The sequence below is a fragment of the Somniosus microcephalus genome, chromosome 4, assembly GCF_052327205.1.
Source record: "Somniosus microcephalus isolate GS21.2 chromosome 4, FLI_Smic_1.0, whole genome shotgun sequence".
Classification (NCBI taxonomy): Eukaryota; Metazoa; Chordata; class Chondrichthyes; order Squaliformes; family Somniosidae; genus Somniosus; species Somniosus microcephalus.
Window position 1 is genome coordinate 60,489,442 of NC_140990.1, and position 18,374 is coordinate 60,507,815.

General features: G+C 50.3%; 1 protein-coding gene and 1 pseudogene across 3 annotated transcripts in view; both read left to right on the plus strand.

The window, feature by feature from the left end:
- Positions 1-5,474, plus strand: part of LOC147119011 (uncharacterized) — a 43,647-nt gene extending 38,173 nt beyond the window's left edge. For all 3 annotated transcript variants that reach the window (XM_085984741.1, XM_085984742.1, XM_085984743.1), the window contains exon 2: positions 2,603-5,474. In XM_085984741.1, coding sequence (XP_085840867.1) covers positions 2,656-3,399 — 744 coding nt within the window. In that variant the 5' untranslated portion in view covers positions 2,603-2,655 and the 3' untranslated portion in view covers positions 3,400-5,474. The remainder of the gene's footprint in view (positions 1-2,602) is intronic.
- Positions 5,475-7,190: 1,716 nt separating this feature from the next.
- LOC147119012 (uncharacterized) overlaps positions 7,191-18,374 on the plus strand; it is a 37,714-nt pseudogene continuing 26,530 nt past the window's right edge.

The window sequence follows — 18,374 nt, forward strand, 5'->3', positions numbered from 1 at the left end:
TGTTCCAAGTCGAAGTGTCTCCAACTGCACTTTCTGTCTGCTTACTAAAAACAGTTATACTCTCTCGATCTGCCTTGCCTCCCCCAGATCGAGAGGTGTCCCAGGTTACTTCGTTAACTGTAAATGGCTGCAAAACGGCCGATTTCCCACTAACGGCCTTATCACCAGCCCTCATTGTTTTTGGTTTCAGTCACACAATGGTGTCTCTGGTGCCTAGTTCTCTAAAACGGTTTCTGATATGATTGGATCTGTTAGGATGGGCCCAATGATGGTTTTAACTAGCTTAACCCTGATTGCAGTGCAACCAGGTTCATTGTTCTTACCGGCCTACTGGCGACTTGCTATTACATATTCAATTCCATGTCTGGCCTGGAATCCACATAGGGACTGTGGAATTCCAGGCCCTGTCTCCAGTCTTGTTGCTGGGGAGAAAATTGACTCGCTTCCAGCAGCTTTCTGGTCACGTGTCCCAGAACTCCATTTTGTACGTTTAAAAAGTGGCCAACTTTGTTTGATTTGGAAAGCATGCGAGGTGGGGGAATTTTGCAAACTCCCGACAAGGCATAGAGTCAAAAAGCAAGGAAGTTATGATGAATCTTTATAAAACACTGGTTCGGCCTCAACTGGAGCATTGTGTCCAATTCTGGGCACCGCACTTTATGAAGGATGTGAAGGCCTTAGAGAGGGTGCAGAAAAGATTGACAAGAATGGTTCCAGGGATGAGGGACTTTAGTTACGTGGATAGACTGGAGAAGCTGGGGTGGTTCTCCTTAGAGCAGAGAAGGTTGAGAGGAGATTTGATAGAGGTGTTCAAAATCATGAGGGGTCTAGACAGAGTAGATAGAGAGAAACTGTTCCCATTGGCGGAAGGGTCGAGAACCAGAGGACACAGATTTAAGAAGATTGGCAGAAGAACCAAAGGCGACATGAGGAAAAACTTTTTTACGCAGCGAGTGGTTAGGATCTGGAATGCACTGCCTGAAAGGGTGGTGGAGGCAGATTCAATCACAGCTTTCAAAAGGGAATTGGATAAATACCTGAAGTAAAGAAATGTGCAGGGTTACGGGGAAAGGGCGGGGAGTGGGACTAGCTGAAGTGGTCTTGCAGAGAGCCGGCACGGGCTCGACGGGCCGAATGGCCTCCTTCTGTGCTGTAACCATTCTATGATTCTATAAAATATTAGAAAGTTTGTGCCACAGAAGCACAGGGTTTATCTGCTTTTATTGATGAATTTATAAAGCCTCTATTAAAACCTGAGCCAGTGTGTTGTGAGACAAAGAGCCTTGTGTCCAATAAGGGGAATAAAAGCCCACAGCCTCCCCTGGCCCGGGCCCTGAACAAGGGACTGGAGAAACTCGCTGCCCTGCGGATCAGACAATCAGCCGGCGCTAGTCCCGCACCTCGGGCTCCCCGATTGGTTGGAGGACCTGCCGCTGGCTCGCTCCTCCAGCCCCGCCCCGCTCGCTCCCTATTGGTCAGAAGCTCCCGTCAATCAGGCCGCGGGCCCGGATCACGTGTCCCCGAGGAGATCACGTGCACCGTCCAACTGACGCCGCTCGGTCCGGGGCCTCACAGACTCTCAGGTTTTTCTATTTCTCTTTATTCTCTCCCGAACCACCCCTCACCCCACCACCCACCCCGCCCCGCGCGATTCTCCACCCAATCGGAGCGGAGAAAACTCACTTTGCGTCACCGATCGCGACTCTGTAACCGATACTAAGGCTTTTCCCCGGAATGCCCCGCGCTGACTCCGTCCGACAGGGTCCCAGTGCACAGGCGCAGCTCCGAGTGGGGGAGGGGGGTTGGTCTCCTCTGGGCATGCGCGGTTGTTACCCTTGGTGACCGGGAGGGGGCGTTGTGGCAGACTCGGCGCAAACCGCCGTCCCGCGTGCGCATGCGCGGACTCCTGACTGTCAATCAACCATCAGCCAGAAGAGGTCGCTGGTGAGACCAGTGAAGAAAGAAAGACTTGCATTTCTATAGCGCCTTTCACCACCACCGCACGACCCAAAGTGCTTTACAGCCAATGAAGTACTTTTTGAAGTGTAGTCACTGTTGTAATGTAGGAAACATGGCAGTCAGTTAGCGCACAGCAAGCTCCCACAAACAGCAATGTGATAATGACCAGATAGTCGATCTTTTTGTTATGTTACTTGAGGGATACACATTGGCTAGGACACCGGGGATAATTCCCCTGCTCTTTCCCACATTACAACAGTGACTACACCTCAAAAGTGCTTCATTGGCTGTAAAGTACTTCAAGACATCTGGTGGTCATGAAAGGCACTATATAAATGCAAGTCTTTCTTTCTCGAAATAGTGTCATGGGATCTTTTATATCCACCTGAGAGAGCAGATGGGGCCTCAGTTTAACATCTCATCCAAAAGACGGCACCTCCGACAGTGCCGCACTCCCTCAGCACTGCACTGGAGTGCCAGCCTGGATTTTTGTGCTCAAGTCTCTGGAGTGGGACTTGAACCCACAACTTTCTGACTCAGAGGTGAGAGCGCTACCAACTGAGCCACAGCTGACACTAAAGAACAAGCAGTTCTGACGAAAGGTCATTGACCTGAAACGTTAACTCTGTTTCTCTCTCCACAGATGCTGCCTGACCTGCTGATTCATCAGGACCTGAATATCATCGGCCTTTGCACATGGAAGGAGAAAGCAGCAATCGCAGCGATGACAAACCGCACACGTGTTCGGTGTGTGGACGTGGATTCAGCCGATTGCCTGACCTGGCGAGACACGTGCGCCGTCACACTGGGGAGAAACCGGGTAAAGGTGGGGACGGCGGGAAGGGATTCAGTTCCCCGTCTGCAATAGAAGTTCAACGGCGCAGTCACACCAGGGACAGTCCGTTCACCTGCTCCGTGTGTGGAAAGGGATTTGTTCGTTCATTCAACCTGCAAACACACCAACGAGTTCACACTGACGAGAGACCATTTCAGTGTTCTGACTGTGGGAAGAGCTTTAAAAGCCCCGGGGATCTGACGCGACACCAGCTTGTTCACACTGACGAGAGAGCATTTCAGTGTTCTGACTGTGGGAAGAGCTTTAAGAGCCTCTGGGAGCTGAAGCGACACCAGCAAGTTCACACTGGGGAGAGACCATTTAGCTGTTCTGACTGTGGGAAGAGCTTTAATATCCCCCAGGAGCTCAAGCGACACCAGCGAGTTCACACTGGGGAGAGGCCGTTCACCTGCTCCGTGTGTGGGAAGGGATTCACTCAGTCATCCAACCTGCAGAGACACCAGCGCCTCCACACTGGGGAGAGGATATTCATCTGCCCCGAATGTGGGAAGGGATTCACTGTTTCATCCACCCTGCAGACACACCAGCGAGTTTACACTGATGAGAGATCCTTTAAATGTTCTGACTGTGGGGAAAAGCTTTAAAAACTCCGAGCGTTAAAGTCGCCAAGGAGGATCAGCTTGTCGCCCGTTGGGACTCGGGTCAGGGATTGTTCGAGGCTGGAGTAGAATTCCTCTTTGGTCTTGTCTGGGGCTTCCAATGTTGGGGCGTACGCACTGATGACCGTAGCACACTTGTTCCGGGCTGGGGTGAGCCGAAGAGTCATGAGGCGCTCATTTATACCGCTAGGAGAGTCTCTGAGATGCCCAACCAGTTCATTTTTTATGGCGAAGCCTACCCCATGGAGGCGGCATTCTTCTTTAGGTTTGCCTTTCCAGAAGAAGGTGTAGCCACCACCTTGCTCCTTGAGCTGGCCTTCCCCTGCCCGCCGGGTCTCACTTAGGGCAGCGATGTCAATGTCGAAACGACTGAGCTCCCGGGCAACGATAGCAGTATGGTGTTCCGGTCTGTCACTGTTGGGGTTGTGATGCGCTATCAATTACTGAGAAAGACTGGAAGTTAAGAGAGTAAGAAACAGGCTTTTATTAGCTAAAGAACGAAGGCATGCCTCTAGTGGTCGACCGGTCCTGAATGCCTGGGGAACTGCAGAGCAGCCGCCTTTATACCAGGGCATATGGGTGGAGCCAGGGGCGGAGCCAGCTGAGGCATGCACAGACAGGTACAACAATGGGCAAGAGTGAACAACAGTGATGTGAACAACAGTGGAGTGAACAACAGTGGTTTACCACATTCACCCCTTGCTTAAAAAATGAGTCCGACGGGGTGAAGTGTATTAAAAGTTCGTATAATTAAGTCTTTTTGGGGGTCTTGTATGCCGTCGTGATCGTCGTGGCGATGGCTGAGGTGGTGCAGCTTCCGACGCCGAGTCCCGCGTGGGCCGGAGCACTGGCGTGTCGTCCTCATGAGTGTTCAGTTGGTTGGTGATCAATGACGGGTCACGGGGCCACGGCGTGCCGTCTACAGGGGTTAGGTATGGGTCCGTTGCCGCCGGTGCATTGTGGGTAGCGGTGAAGGGCAATGGTAGTGGGTAGTGGGTGATGTTGGTTTCAGGGGCCCCCGAGGGTGCGAGGTCTCGTATGGAGACTGTGTCCTCCCGCCCATCCGGGTACGCAACGTAGGCATACTGAGGGTTGGCGTGGAGGAGATTGACCCTCTCAACCAGGGGGGCCGTTTTATGCGTCCTCATGTGCTTCCGAAGTAGGACGGGCCCTGGAGACATCAGCCATGGTGGTAGCGAGGTCCTCGATGTGGACTTCCTAGGGAAGACGAAAATTTTTTCATGAGGGGTGGCGTTAGTGGTAGTACAGAGCAGTGACCGAATGGAGTGGAGCGCATCGGGGAGGACATCCTGCCAGCGGGAGGTTGGAAGGCCCTTAGATTTTAAGGCTAGCAGGGCGGCCTTCCAAACTGTCGCGTTCTCTCTTTCTACCTGTCCGTTCCCCCGGGGGTTGTAGCTGGTGGTCCTGCTCGTGGCAATACCTCTCACGAGCAGGTACTGGCGGAGTTCGTCGCTCATAAACGATGAGCCCCGGTCGCTATGGATATAGCTGGGGAAACCGAACAAGGCGAAGAGGTCGTTCAGGCATTTAATGACCGTAGCACTGGTCATGTCTGGGCAGGGGATGGCAAACGGAAAACGGGAGTACTCGTCGATGATAGTGAGGAAGTACGCGTTGCGGTCAGAGGAGGGGAGGGGCCCTTTAAAATCGACGCTCAGGCGCTCAAAGGGGCGAGTGGCTTTTATCAGGTGTGCTCTGTCTGGCCTATAAAAGTGCAGTTTGCACTCGGCACAGACTTGGCAGTTCCTGGTCATGGTCCTGACCTCCCCGATGGAGTAAGGCAGGTTGCGGGCCTTGATGAAATGGAAGAACCTGGTGACCCCCGGGTGGCAGAGGTCATTGTGGAGGGCCCGCAGTCTATCAACCTGTGCGTTGGCACATGTACCTCGCGATAGAGCATCCGGGGGCTCATTGAGTTTCCCGGGCCGGTGCACGATATCGTAATTGTAGGTGGAAAGTTCAATTCTCCACCTCAAAATCTTGTCGTTTTTGATTTTGCCCCTCTGCTTGTTATTAAACATAAAAGCAACTGAACGCTGGTCAGTGAGTAGGGTGAATCGTTTTCCGGCCAGGTAATGCCTCCAATGTCGCACAGCATCCACAATGGCCTGGGCCTCCTTTTCGACAGAGGAGTGTCTGATTTCGGAGCCTTGGAGGGTTCGTGAAAAGAAGGCCACGGGCCTTCCCGCCTGGTTAAGGGTAGCGGCCAGGGCAAAGTCGGACGCATCGCTCTCCACCTGGAAGGGGATGGACTCGTCCACCGCGTGCATGGTGGCTTTAGCAATGTCCTCTTTGATACAGTGGAAGGCTAAGCAGGCCTCTGCCGCCAGGGGAAAAGAGGTGGACTTGATAAGTGGACGGGCTTTGTCCGCATAATTAGGGACCCACTGGGCGTAGTAGGAGAAAAATCCCAGGCATCTCTTCAGGGCCTTGAGGCAGTGGGGCAGGGGAAGGTCCATAAGGGGACGCATCCGGTCGGGGTCGGGGCCGATGACTCCGTGTTCCACAACACAGCCTAGGATAGCGAGGCGGGTTGTGCGGAATATGCACTTCTCCTTGTTATACGTAAGGTTTAGGAGTTGGGCAGTGCGGAGGAATTTGTCGAGGTTGGCGTCATGATCCTGCAGGTCATGGCCGCAGATGGTCACATTGTCCAGGTAGGGAAAAGTGGCCTGCAACGCATTCTGGTCAACCATCCGGTCCATCTCCCTTTGGAAAACGGAGACCCCGTTGGTGACGCCGAAGGGAACCCGATGGAAGTGGTAGAGGTGGCCGTTTACCTCGAAGGCAGTATACTGGCGGTCCTCATAGCGGATAGGGAGTTGGTGATATGCTGACTTAAGGTCAATGGTGCAGAATATGCGGTATTGTGCGATCTGATTGACCATATCAGATATGCGGGGGAGGGGGTATGCGTCCAGTTGGGTATATCGGTTAATTGTTTGGCTGTAGTCAATGACCAGGCGCTGCTTCTCGCCGGTCTTGACGACCACAACCTGGGCTCGCCAGGGGCTGGTGCTAGCTTCAATAATCCCCTCCTTCAGGAGCCGCTCCACCTCAGATTTAATAAAAACTCTGTCACCAGCGCTGTATCGCCTGCTTTTGGTGGCGATGGGCTTACAGTCGTGGGCGAGGTTAGCGAACAACGGGGGGGGGGGTGACTTTAAGCGTGGAGAGGCTGCAAAAGGTGCGCGGCGGGCAATTTGAAAACTGCTGGTTGCAGACTGTGAGTGGGGGAAGGGGTCCACCGTACGCCATCGTGACACTCTTAAGGTGGCACTGAAAATCCAACCCCAGTAGAACGGCAGTGCAGAGATGGGGCAGGACAAGCAGTTTAAAGTTTCTGTATTCTGTGCCCCTCACCGAAAGGGTCACCACGCAGTAGCCGCCGACGTCCGCTGAATGGGACTTGGAGGCCATAGAGACCCGGTGGCGCGCTGGCAGGACGGGGAGAGAGTAACGCCGCACCGTGTCGGGGTGGATAAAGCTCTCCATGCTCCCGCAATCGAAAAGGCAGGTCGTGGCGCGGCCGTTTACCTTAATGTCCATCATGGACCTGGCTAGTTGGTGAGGTCTAGATTGGTCCAGTGTAACGGAGGCCAGCGTAGGGTCAGGCGTGTCGCTGCAGTCATCAGGTGAGGCGGTGGGTGAGTCGGGGGCCCGTTGCAAAAATGGCGGCCGGAACGGATCACCCACGGTCGATGGTGTCCAAGATGGCGGCGCCCATGATCCACACGCGGCTGGAGGCGTACAAGATGGCGTCCAAGATGGCAGCGTCCAAGATGGCGACCCGCTCGATCCACACGCGGCACTGCTGGAGTTTGGGGTAGGTTTAGCCTTGCAGACACTGGCGTAGTGCCCTTTCTTCCCACAACCAGAGCAAGTAGTGTTTTTCGCCAGGCAGCGCGCTCTGGGGTGTTTGGCTTGGCCACAGAAGTAACACTTCGGGCCCCGGGACATCGCTGCAGAAGTTGGGCCGTTGGCGGGATGTGACAGGGGTGGCGCGGCGCAGGGTGGCGGTCCTACCGTGTCCCAGGATGGCGGCGCCCGCGCCATCCACGATGCGGCTGCGCGGTCAGGGGAGTAGGCGTCCATATTCCGGTGGGCCACGTCTAGCGAGAGTGCGAGGGCCGTGGCCTTCTTCAGGTCGAGTTCGCCCTGCTCCAACAGTCTCTGCCGGGTGTAGTTGGACCTGAGGCCCGCGATGAAGGCGTCCCGGACAAGTTGCTCCGTGTACACCACGGCCGACACCTCTTTACATTTGCAGGCCCGGCCGAGCACCTTCAGCGCCTGTAGGTATACCTCCATCGATTCCCCGGGTTGCTGTTTGCAGGACCCCAGGAGGTGTCTGGCGTAAACCTCATTTACCGGGCGTGCGTACTGTTCTTTAAGGAGGTCAAGAGCACCCTTGTAGGTAGTCGCATCTTGGATGAGCGAATAAGCTTGGTGGTTCACCTTGGAGGTCAGAATTTTTAGTTTGTCGTCATCGTTTTGAACAGTGTCGACGGAGGCTTCTATGTAAAATTCGAAGCATAGCAGCCAGTGTGCGAACTTGGTAGATGAATCCGCCTCTTGAGGGTCTAGTTCCAGGCCTGCTGGTTTGAGGATTTGCTCCATCAAAAAAGTTTAGCTAATAAAATTGATGCGCTATCAATTACTGAGAAAGACTGGAAGTTAAGAGAGTAAGAAACAGGCTTTTATTAGCTAAAGAACGAAGGCATGCCTCTAGTGGTCGACCGGTCCTGAATGCCTGGGGAACTGCAGAGCAGCCGCCTTTATACCAGGGCATATGGGTGGAGCCAGGGGCGGAGCCAGCTGAGGCATGCACAGACAGGTACAACAATGGGCAAGAGTGAACAACAGTGAAGTGAACAACAGTGGAGTGAACAACAGTGGTTTACCACATTCACCCCTTGCTTAAAAAATGAGTCCGACGGGGTGAAGTGTATTAAAAGTTCGTATAGGAGATCCAGGAGCCAATAAGCCGCAAGCGCAAGGCATTCCTGATCTGGAAACAGTAACATACCTCGAGAGTAAGAAAGCAGCTCTACAGACGCCTGAAGGCCGAGATCCAACAAAAAACTCGTGACCTAAAGAACAGGTGGTGGGTGGAGAAAGCGCAGGAGATCCAGCAGCTAGCCGACAACCACGACGTGCGTGGATTCTTTAGCGCAGTCAGGATCATCTACAGCCCAAGCACCCAAGGCCCTTCCCCACTGCGGGCCAAGAACGGAGAGGTACTCATCAAGGACAGAGAGGCAGTCAGCGCCTGCTGGAAGAAGCACTTCGAAGATCTCCTTAACCACGACTCTCTCTTCAATGCGAGTGTCCTCAACTCCATCCCACAGCATGCTACTCACCACCTTCTCAGTACAACCCCAGTCCGGCATGAGGTTGAAAAGGCCATCTGACAACTGAAGAACAACAAGGCCTCAGGAGCAGATGGATTCCCCACCGAGGCACTAAAGCATGGCAGAGAAGCACTACTGGTGCGAATTCATGAAGTCATTTCTCTTATCTGGAAGGAGGAGAGCATGCCAGGGGATCTCAGAGATGCCGTAATTGTGACCATCTTCAAGAAAGTTGACAAGTCCGATCGCGGTAATTACAGAGGAGTTTCCCTGCTGTCTGCCACAGGGAAAGTCGTCGCAAGAATCCTCCTCAATCGCCTTCTCCCAGTGGCCGAAGAGCTCCTCCCAGAGTCGCAATGCGGATTCCGCCCACTAAGGGGCACAATGGAAATGATCTTCACCGCACGTCAATTACAAGAGAAATGCAGGGAACAGCACCAGCCACTGTACATGGCCGCCTTTGACCTCACAAAGGCCTTCGACACTGTCAACCGTGAGGGATTATGGAGCGTCCTCCTCAAATTCAGCTGCCCTCAAAAGTTTGTCACCATCCTCCGCCTGATCCTGACCAACGGTTCCACCACAGACCCAATTCACGTACGAACCGAGGTCAAGAAAGGCTGTGTCATCGCACCAATGCTCTTCTCGATCTTCCTTGCTGCAATGCTCCATCTCACCCTCAGTAAGCTCCCCACTGGAGTGGAGCTAATCTACAGAACAAACGGGGAACCTCCGTCGCCTCCATTCCAGATCCAAGGTCATCCTATCCTCTGTCGTCAAATTACAGTATGCAGACAACGCTTGCATCTGCACTCACTCGGAGGTCGAACTCTAAACCATCGTCAACACCTTCACTGAAGCATACGAGAGCATGGGCCTTACACTAAACATCCATAAGACGAAGGTCCTCTACCAACCTGCCCCCGCCACACAGTACTGCCCCCCGATTATCAAAATCCACGACAAGGCCTTCGACAACGTGGACCATTTTCCATACCTCAGGAACCTACTGTCAACAAGGGCAGACGTCGATGACGAAGTCCAACACAGCCTTCAGTGTGCCAGAGCAGCCTTCGGTCGCCTGAGGAAGAGAGTGTTTGAAGACCAGGACCTCAAACCCAGCACTAAGCTCATGGTCTACAGAGCAGCAGTGATATCCGCCCTGCTTTATGCCTCAGAGACATGGACCATGTACAGCAGGCACCTCAAAGCACTAGAGAGGTACCACCAATGCTGCTTCTGCAAGATCCTGCAAATCCATTGGCAGGATAGGCGCACCAACGTCAGTGTTCTCGCTCAGGCCAACATCCCCAGCATCGAAGCTTTGACCACGCTCGATCTGCTCCGATGGACGGGTCACATCGTCTGCATGCCCGATACGAGACTCCCAAAACAAGTGCTCTACTCGGAGCTCCGACGCGGCAAGAGAGCCCCAGGTGGGCAGAGGAAATGCTTCAAGGACACCCGCAAAGCCTCCTTGAAAAAGTGCAACATCCCCACCGACACCTGGGAATCCCTGGCCCAAGACCACACAAAGTGGAGGAGAAGCATCCGGGAAGGCGCCGAACACCTCAAGTCTGTTCGCCAGGAGCAAGCGGAAGCCAAGCGCAGGCAGCGCAAGGAGCGCACATCAACCCAAGCACCCCACCCACCCGTCTCTTCGACCACCGTCTGCCCCACCTGTGACAGAGACTGTGGTCCCACAGTGGACTCATCAGTCACCTGCGAACTCATTTTTACTGTGGAAGCAAGTCATCCTCGGTTCCGAGGGACTGTCTAAGAAGAAGAAGAAAAGCTCCGGGGAGTTGAAGCGACACCAACACCTACACACTGGGGAGAGGCAATTCACCTGCTCCGTGTGTGGGAAGGGATTCGCTCGGTCCTCCAACCCGCTGTCACATCAGCGAGTTCACACTGGAGAGAGACCATTCACCTGCTCCATGTGTGGGAAGGGATTCACTCAGTCATCCAACCTCCTGTCACACCAGCTTGTTCACACTGACGAGAGACCCTTTAAATGTTCTGACTGTGGGAAGAGCTTTAAAAGCTCGAAGAGCCTTAAGAGACACCAGCGTCTTCACATTGATCATAGAATCTAACAGCACAGAAGGAGGTGATTCGGCCCATCGTGTTTGTGCCGGCTCTTTGAAAGAGCTGTCCAATTTAGTCCCAAACCCCAGCTTTATCCCCAGAACTCTACAAACTAGTCCTCTTCAAGTACATGTCCAATTACTGTTTGAAAGTTCCTGTGGAACCTGATTCCAGCATCCTTTCAGATAGTGCGTTCAGATCTTAACAACTCTCTGTGTGAAAACAATTCTCCTCATTTCCCCTCTAGTTCTTTTAGCAACTATTTTAAATCTGTGACCTTTGGTTACCGACCCACTTGCCAGAGTGAACAGTTTCTCCCTACTTGCTCGATCAAAACCCCTCATCATTTTGAACACCTCTATTAGGTTTCCTCTTAACCTTCTCTGCTCTAAGGGGAACAATCCCAGCTTCTCCAATCTCTCCACATAACTGAAGTCCCTCATCCCTGGTGCCATCCTGGTCAACCTCCTCTGTACCCTCTCCAAGGCCTTGACATCCTTCCTAAAGTGTGGTGCCCAGAACTGTACACAAGACTCCAGCTGAGGCCAAAACCCTGCAGCTGTACAAAACCCTGGTTAGACCACACCTGGAGTACTGTGAGCAGTTCTGGGCCCCACACCTTAGGAAGGATATATTGGCCTTGGAGGGAGTGCAGCGTAGGTTTACCAGAATGGTACCCGGACTTCAAGGGTTAAGTTACGGGGAGAGATTACACAAATTAGGGTTGTATTCCCTGGAATTTAGAAGGTTAAGGTGTGATCTGATGGAAGTTTTCAGGATATTAAGGGGAACAGATAGGGTAGATAGAGAGAAACTATTTCCGCTGGTTGGGGATTCTAGGACTGGGGGCATAGTCTAAAAATTAGAGCCAGACCTTTCAGGAGTGAAATTAGGAAACACTTCGACACACAAAGGGTGGTAGAAATTTGGAACTCTCTTCCGCAAATGGCAATTGATGCGAGATCAATTGTTAATTTTAAATCTGAGATTGATAGGTTTTTGTTAACCAAAGCTATTAAGGGATATGGGCCAAAGGCGGGTGTATGGAGTTAGGTCACAGATCAGCCATGATCTCATTGATTGGCGGAACAGGCTCGAGGGGCTGAATGGTCTCCTCCTGTCCTATGTTCCTAGTGATTTGTAAAGGTTTAGTGTAACTTCCTTGTTTTTGTATTCAATGGCCCTATTTACAAAGCCAAGTATCCCATACGCTTTCTGAACCACCTCACCAACTTGCCGTGGCACTTTCAAATATTTGTGAATATGGACCCCCCGGTTCCTCTTCTCTTGCACCCCCTCAAAATAGTCCCATTTCGATTATACGGCCTCTCCCTGTTGTTTCTCCCAAAGTGCATCACTTCACACTTATCATTTAATTTCATCTGCCTTGTGTCTGCTCATTTCACAGTCTGTCTCTCTCCTCCTGAAGTCTGCTACTACTATACTCACTATTTACTACATTGCCAAGTTTTGTATCATCCGTAAACTTTGAAATTGTACACCTATACCCAAGTCCAGGTCAGTTATATATAACAAGAAAAGCAATGGTCCTAATCCTGACCTCTGGGGGACCCCACTGCATACTTCCCTCCAGTCAGAAAAACATCCCTCAGCACTGCTCACTGTCTCCTCTCCCTTAGCCAATTATATACCCAAATTACCATCAGTCCTTTAATTCCCTCTGCTTCTATTTTCTGAGTAAGTCTCTTGTGTGGTACTTTATCAAATGCCTTTTGAAAGTCCATATATACAACATCTGCTGCACTACCTTCATCAACCCTCTGTTACTTCATCAAAGAACTCAATCAGGTTAGTCAGACACGATTTACCTTTAACAAATCCATACTGGCTGTCCCTTATTAACCCATGCTTCTCCAAGTGAGAATTAATTTTGTCCTTGACAATGGTCTCTAGTCGTTCACCCATCACTGACATTAGACTGATTGGCCTGTAGTTACCAGGTTTATCTCTCTCCCCTTTTTTAAACAGGGTGTAACATTTGCAATCCTCCAGTCTTCTGGCACCACTCCCATATATCTGAGGGAGATTGAAAGATTGTGGTCAGAGCTTCTGCTATCTCCACCCTAGCTTCCCTCAGCAACCTAGGATGCATCCCATCTGGACCGGGTGACTTGTTAACTTTGAGTGATGACAACCTATTTAGCACCTCCATTCTATCCATTTTTATCCAATTTCTCTACTCCCCCCTCCTCTACTGCGACATTAACTTCATCCTCTTCTTTTGTGGAGACAGATGCTAAGTACTCATTCAGTACCTCAGCCATGCCCTCTGCCTCCGTATGATGAGCTCCTATTTGGTCCCTAATCGGCCCCACCATTCCTTTAACTATCCTTTAACTTTTCATATGTTTATAAAAGATTTTTGGGTTCCCTTTTACGTTACCCACTAATCTTTTCTCGTATTCTCTCCCTTGTGTCAACTGTGTCTCAGTGGGCAGCACTCTCTAGGTGGGAGGGGCTAGGAGTGAGCCAGGTGTGACTGGTTGCCTAATTGCAGCTGGGTGTTGGAGGGAGTTTTGTAAAAAGTTGGTGGAGGGTTTTGTTGTGTTGTTTTCAGGTTTTAGGGCCTTTTTGGCCCACAAAAAACAGCCAGATGGCGGCTGAGGGGTCCGGAGCACTGGGCCCCTCAGAGGACAATATTGCCGAGATGAATTTTATTAGGGAAGAAACTGTGGTGGGAAGGGGGAAAAAAAGGCCCAAAGATTTGGGCCGGGACCTCAGGAGGTTTGGTAAAGAAAATACGGTGGTGGTGCAATGTGAAGATAAGAAGATTCGAGCCTGGGATATAATCCAGGTGTTCATGAGGACTGTGGTGAAGGAAGCTGTTTTGCCTGCCGACCAAAACCAAATGTGGGATTTGAGTTGACGGTCAGTGGCCGTGAGGAGGTGGAAAAACTGCTGCTCAGTCTGAAAGTTGGGGAGAAATTCTTGGAGGTGACTGCTATATTCAGAGGAGGTGGCGGTTTCATTTTTGAACTTGCCTGTGTACATCGAGGACGAAGTGCTGAGCAAAAAGTTGGAGTCGTGGGACATTAAAATCTGTTCCGAAATAAAGAGGAGGTACTATCCGGGAACACGGGTAGCAGACGGAACCCGGTATGTAAAGGTGCGGTTCCCAGAGGGGGTGAGGTCTTTGCCGTACAGTATGAAGTTCGAGACACTGGAAGGAGTGCAGTACTTTTGTGTGCTGCACGATAACCAAGTAAAGGTGTGTTACTGTTGTCTGGGACATGACCATCTCGTAAGAAACTGTCCTGATTTGTATTGTTATAATTGCGGTGAGTTGGGACATATCGCGCGGAGCTGCAAGGCGAAGAGCTGTGGGGGGTGTCGTAAAGGCCCCACCCGCTGTGAGTGTGTGGCAGAAGGGAGCGAAATGAGTGATGAGGAGATGGGAGAAGGAGCAGGAGAGGAGTGTAGAACAGCCGGAGGTGCGGTGCAGTCGGAGGACACAGCCGGTAAAATGAAGGAAAAAGGAGCACAGGAAGAGGCAGAGGATGGTGGAGCGGAGATCGAGATGGAGATGGCGGAAAACACGGCGAGTGCTATGGAGGAGAACAAAGACAGCAGCGGGCAGCGAGGGTCGAGTGCAGACTCGAGCCTTAGTGCAGTTCAGCTCCCCCTGGGGAGTCTGGTGTCTGCGGGGGGAGAGGAGGCAGGAGCGGGGTGTGTGGTGGAAGTGAGTGCCCTGGGGAGAGGCGGGGAGTTGGATATTTTGGTGAGCGGGAGGGGGCAGGGTTGGGCAGAGGGTGCAAGAGGCAGGAGCCTTAAAGGGACAGCAGAATGGGATCGGCAAGATAGAGACGTCAGAAGGGAACAATTTAGGTGCGCCATTGTCCCATGGAGTGAGGGAACAAGGTGCAAGGGTCAGAGGTGGAGATGTGGTTGAAGGGGGCGGCACAGTGGGAGAAACTGCGATAGCAGGAAGACTATGGGAGATGAAGTATCTGACGGGAAGCAAGATTATGTATCTGACGGGGAGCAGGCACAGGGGGTTGCAGAAGAGCTTGAGTGTGAGGAATTAGAGGGGGACAGAGATATGGAAGTCGGGGATGGGGTGGCATCATGTGGAAAGGGAAAGGTTAGTGAGGGGCAGAAGGAGGGAGAAAGGGCAGCTCCTGGGTCCAAACTTAAGGCAAGGAAGAGGCTGAAACAGCAGGGAGCGGTCAAACAGGAGGGGAAAAAGAGCCGGAGGCTGCAGGAAAAAGCAACAGCTGCCTGAAAAGTTGAGAAGGAGCATGAGAGGAGGGAAGAGCCAGAGATTAAATGATGGGGAGATTATTGGGCATACTTCCCTTCTTGGGAGATTATTGGGCATACTTCCCTTCTTTGGAGCCATGATTACATTGGTCTCAATTAATGTGAACGGACTGAGGGGTGGGAAGAAATTGCAGCAGTTGTTGCAGGGTTTTAAAGCCACGGACTTGTGTCTGCAAGAAACCTTTTGGGATGAGGATATTCTAGAAAGAGTTCAGAAGGTTTGGAAGGGAGAGGTGTTTGCAAGTTGTGCAAATAATAACCGTAGAGGGGTGGCTGTTTTGGTGAGTCCGTCCATAGAAGAGAACGTTGCTTTGGTGGACAAGGACACTGAGGGGAGATTTTTATGGCTAAGGGTAAAAATGGAGGGATTTAATTGCGATCTCTTTAATATCTATGCACCGAATGACCATTGCAAGCGTCGCGAGTTTTTTCGGGGGTTATTCACTGAAGCAGCAGAGGTGGAAAATCCTTGTATAGTGGGGGATTTTAATGTATTTTTATCTTGGATGGACATTTCAGCCCAGATGACCTTTAAAGATGATAACTCCAGAGGGATGAATGTAAAAATGATGGCAAATTTAAATTTGAGAGACTTATGGAGGGACCGGAACCCCATAAAAAGGGAGTTCTCCAGAACTGTTTAGGTGGGTGATGTTTTAAAACAGAGCCGAATAGATTTTGTGTTAATGCAGGAAGGGTTAAGTTCAGAGGTGATGGAAATTTATTATAAAGAAGTATTTTTTAGTGATCACTCGGCTTTGGTTCTTAGAATTAGGAACAGCAGAGTTAAGATCGGTTCAGGGGTGTGGATTTTAAACAATCAATACCTGAAGGAAAGTGCTTATAAAGAAGGGATTATAAATATAATAAAGAATGCTCAGAAGGAACCTTTGTTCTTGAAAGAAAGAAGAATTTGGTGGGACAATTTCAAATATGAGGTAAAAGTTTTTTTGGTACGTTATGGGAAAAAGAAGGTGGCAGCTAACCGGCGTCGAGAAGAGAATATAAGCAAAAGGTTTACGGATGTCTGTGAAGCAGTTGACGGAGGGGATAAGGGAGCTGAGACTAAGTTCCGGGTGCTAAAGGAAGAGTGGGAATTATTGCAAGCTGAAAAATGCAAAGGGGCCATTCTCCATGCAAAGGCTAGAGATGCATTGGAGGGCGAAAGATGCACTAGATATTTTCTAGAGCAAGAGAAGCTGCGACAGAGATTATCGTTAATTGAAGAGTTGAAGGTTGGGGAGAAGATCATTCATGAAAGTGAGGAGATTTTGGAGGCGGCTAGCAGCTTTTATCAAGAGCTATATACAAAAGAAGACATTTCCAATTTGGAGATGGAGAAGGTTACTGCTTTTATTGAAAAGGGTTTAAAGGAGGATGAGAGAAGCATATGTGATAAAGAAGTAGGATTAGCAGAAATAAAAATAGCAATAAGTGGAATGAAGGTGGGGAAAAGCCCAGGGTCCGATGGACTAAGTGTAGAATTTTATAAGGAATTTTTCGAGATTTTAAGTCCATTGCTCTTAGAAGTTTTTAAGGAAATTAAAATTGTGGGAAGCCTGACCCCATCTATGAGGAGAGGTATCATAAGCTTAGCTTATAAAAATAGAGGATAGACGGGATCTGAAGAATTGGAGGCCCATCACACTATTAAATGTGGATTATAAGATCTTGGCAAGGGTTATGGCAAATCGTTTGAAGGAGGTGTTACCGGAGATAGTTTGGCCCCCTCAGTCCTATGGAGTCATAGGCCGGGACATCGCAGACTCTGTGGTCTCAATCCGAGATGCGATAGAGCTCATGGAAGAGAGTGGGAGGGAGGGTTATGTATTAAAGATAGATCAAGAGAAAGCCTTTGATAGGGTCTCTCATGAGTTTTTATTGAAGGTTTTGGAAGCATTTGGGTTCAAGGAAAATTTTATTCAGTGTATAAGGATTTTTTATTCAAACATATTTAGCTGTGTTAAATGTAATGGTTTTTTATCTAAGTATTTTCCGATACAGAGATCAGTGAGACAGGGTTGTCCCCTGTCCCCATTGCTGTACACATTGGTAGCAGAACCATTAGGTTACATGATGCGAAAGAAACAAGGTGTAGTTGGGATTGTGGTACCCAGTTCTGGGCTGGTGTCGGTGATGCACCAATATGCAGATGACACAACCTTAACATTGAGAAATGGGGAGTCAGTGAGGAAAGCTATGGAGGTAGTGGAGGAATATTGTAGAGCTTCAGGAGCCAGAGTGAATTATAGTAAGTCTCAATGCCTGGTTGCAGGGAGGGGTAGGGGGGAATGGTTGGGGGAATGTCCCTTTAAAGTGGTGGAGGTTTTGGAAGTTCTGGGGGTGCTTATGGGGTGCAAGACAGACAGGGAAGAAGTGGATCGATTAAATTGGGAACCGAAGGTTATGAAAATTAAAAAGATTTTGGGAAGATGGGAAAGAAGGTGGTTGAAAGTGCAAGGAAGAGCGACAGTGGTGTCTGCTCTCCTGCTATCTAAGCTATGGTACTTATTGACGGTGGAGGATATTCCTGAGTGGGCAGAAAAGTCCATCCGAGAGGCTTGTGTGAGGTTTTTATGGGAAGGGACACCAGCCTTGGTGGCTTACAATACCATCATTGGACGGAGAAATCAGGGAGGACTCAATTTCCCAGATATTGATTTGAAGAAAAAATCCTTTAGAATCAAATGGGTGAAGAGATTTCTTCAGAAGTCAAATACAAGTTTTTGGAAGAGTTGTTTTGAGCATTTTTTAAAACGAAGTGGGATAGGAGGGCAGGGGATATTGTATATGGAATACAATAATATGTTTTTGAAATCGATTAAACTTCTCCCTAGGTTTTATAAGGGGGTTGTTGAGACTTGGGCTCAATTTTTAAAAAGTGTGCAGTTTATGCCTAAGGGGGCTGAGGAATTTTTAGAACAGCCCTTATTTTTGAACAGGTGGGTCAACATCGAAGGAGAGGTTTTATTTAATCAAGCTTTTATAAAAGCTGGGATTATATCTGAAAGATGTATTGTACGAGGTGATTCCAGGTTGGTTGCCGGAAGCGATAGTGAGGGACATGGTGTGGGAGGAAGATCAGGAGGTAGAAGGAAAAGCAATAGGAATCATGTATAATAAGATTGTGAGGGCAATGCCACAGGATTGGATGGAAGAAATAAATGCGGAAATCTCCAAAGGAAGTAAAATGCGTCCTGCTTTTCCAAGCTTTGT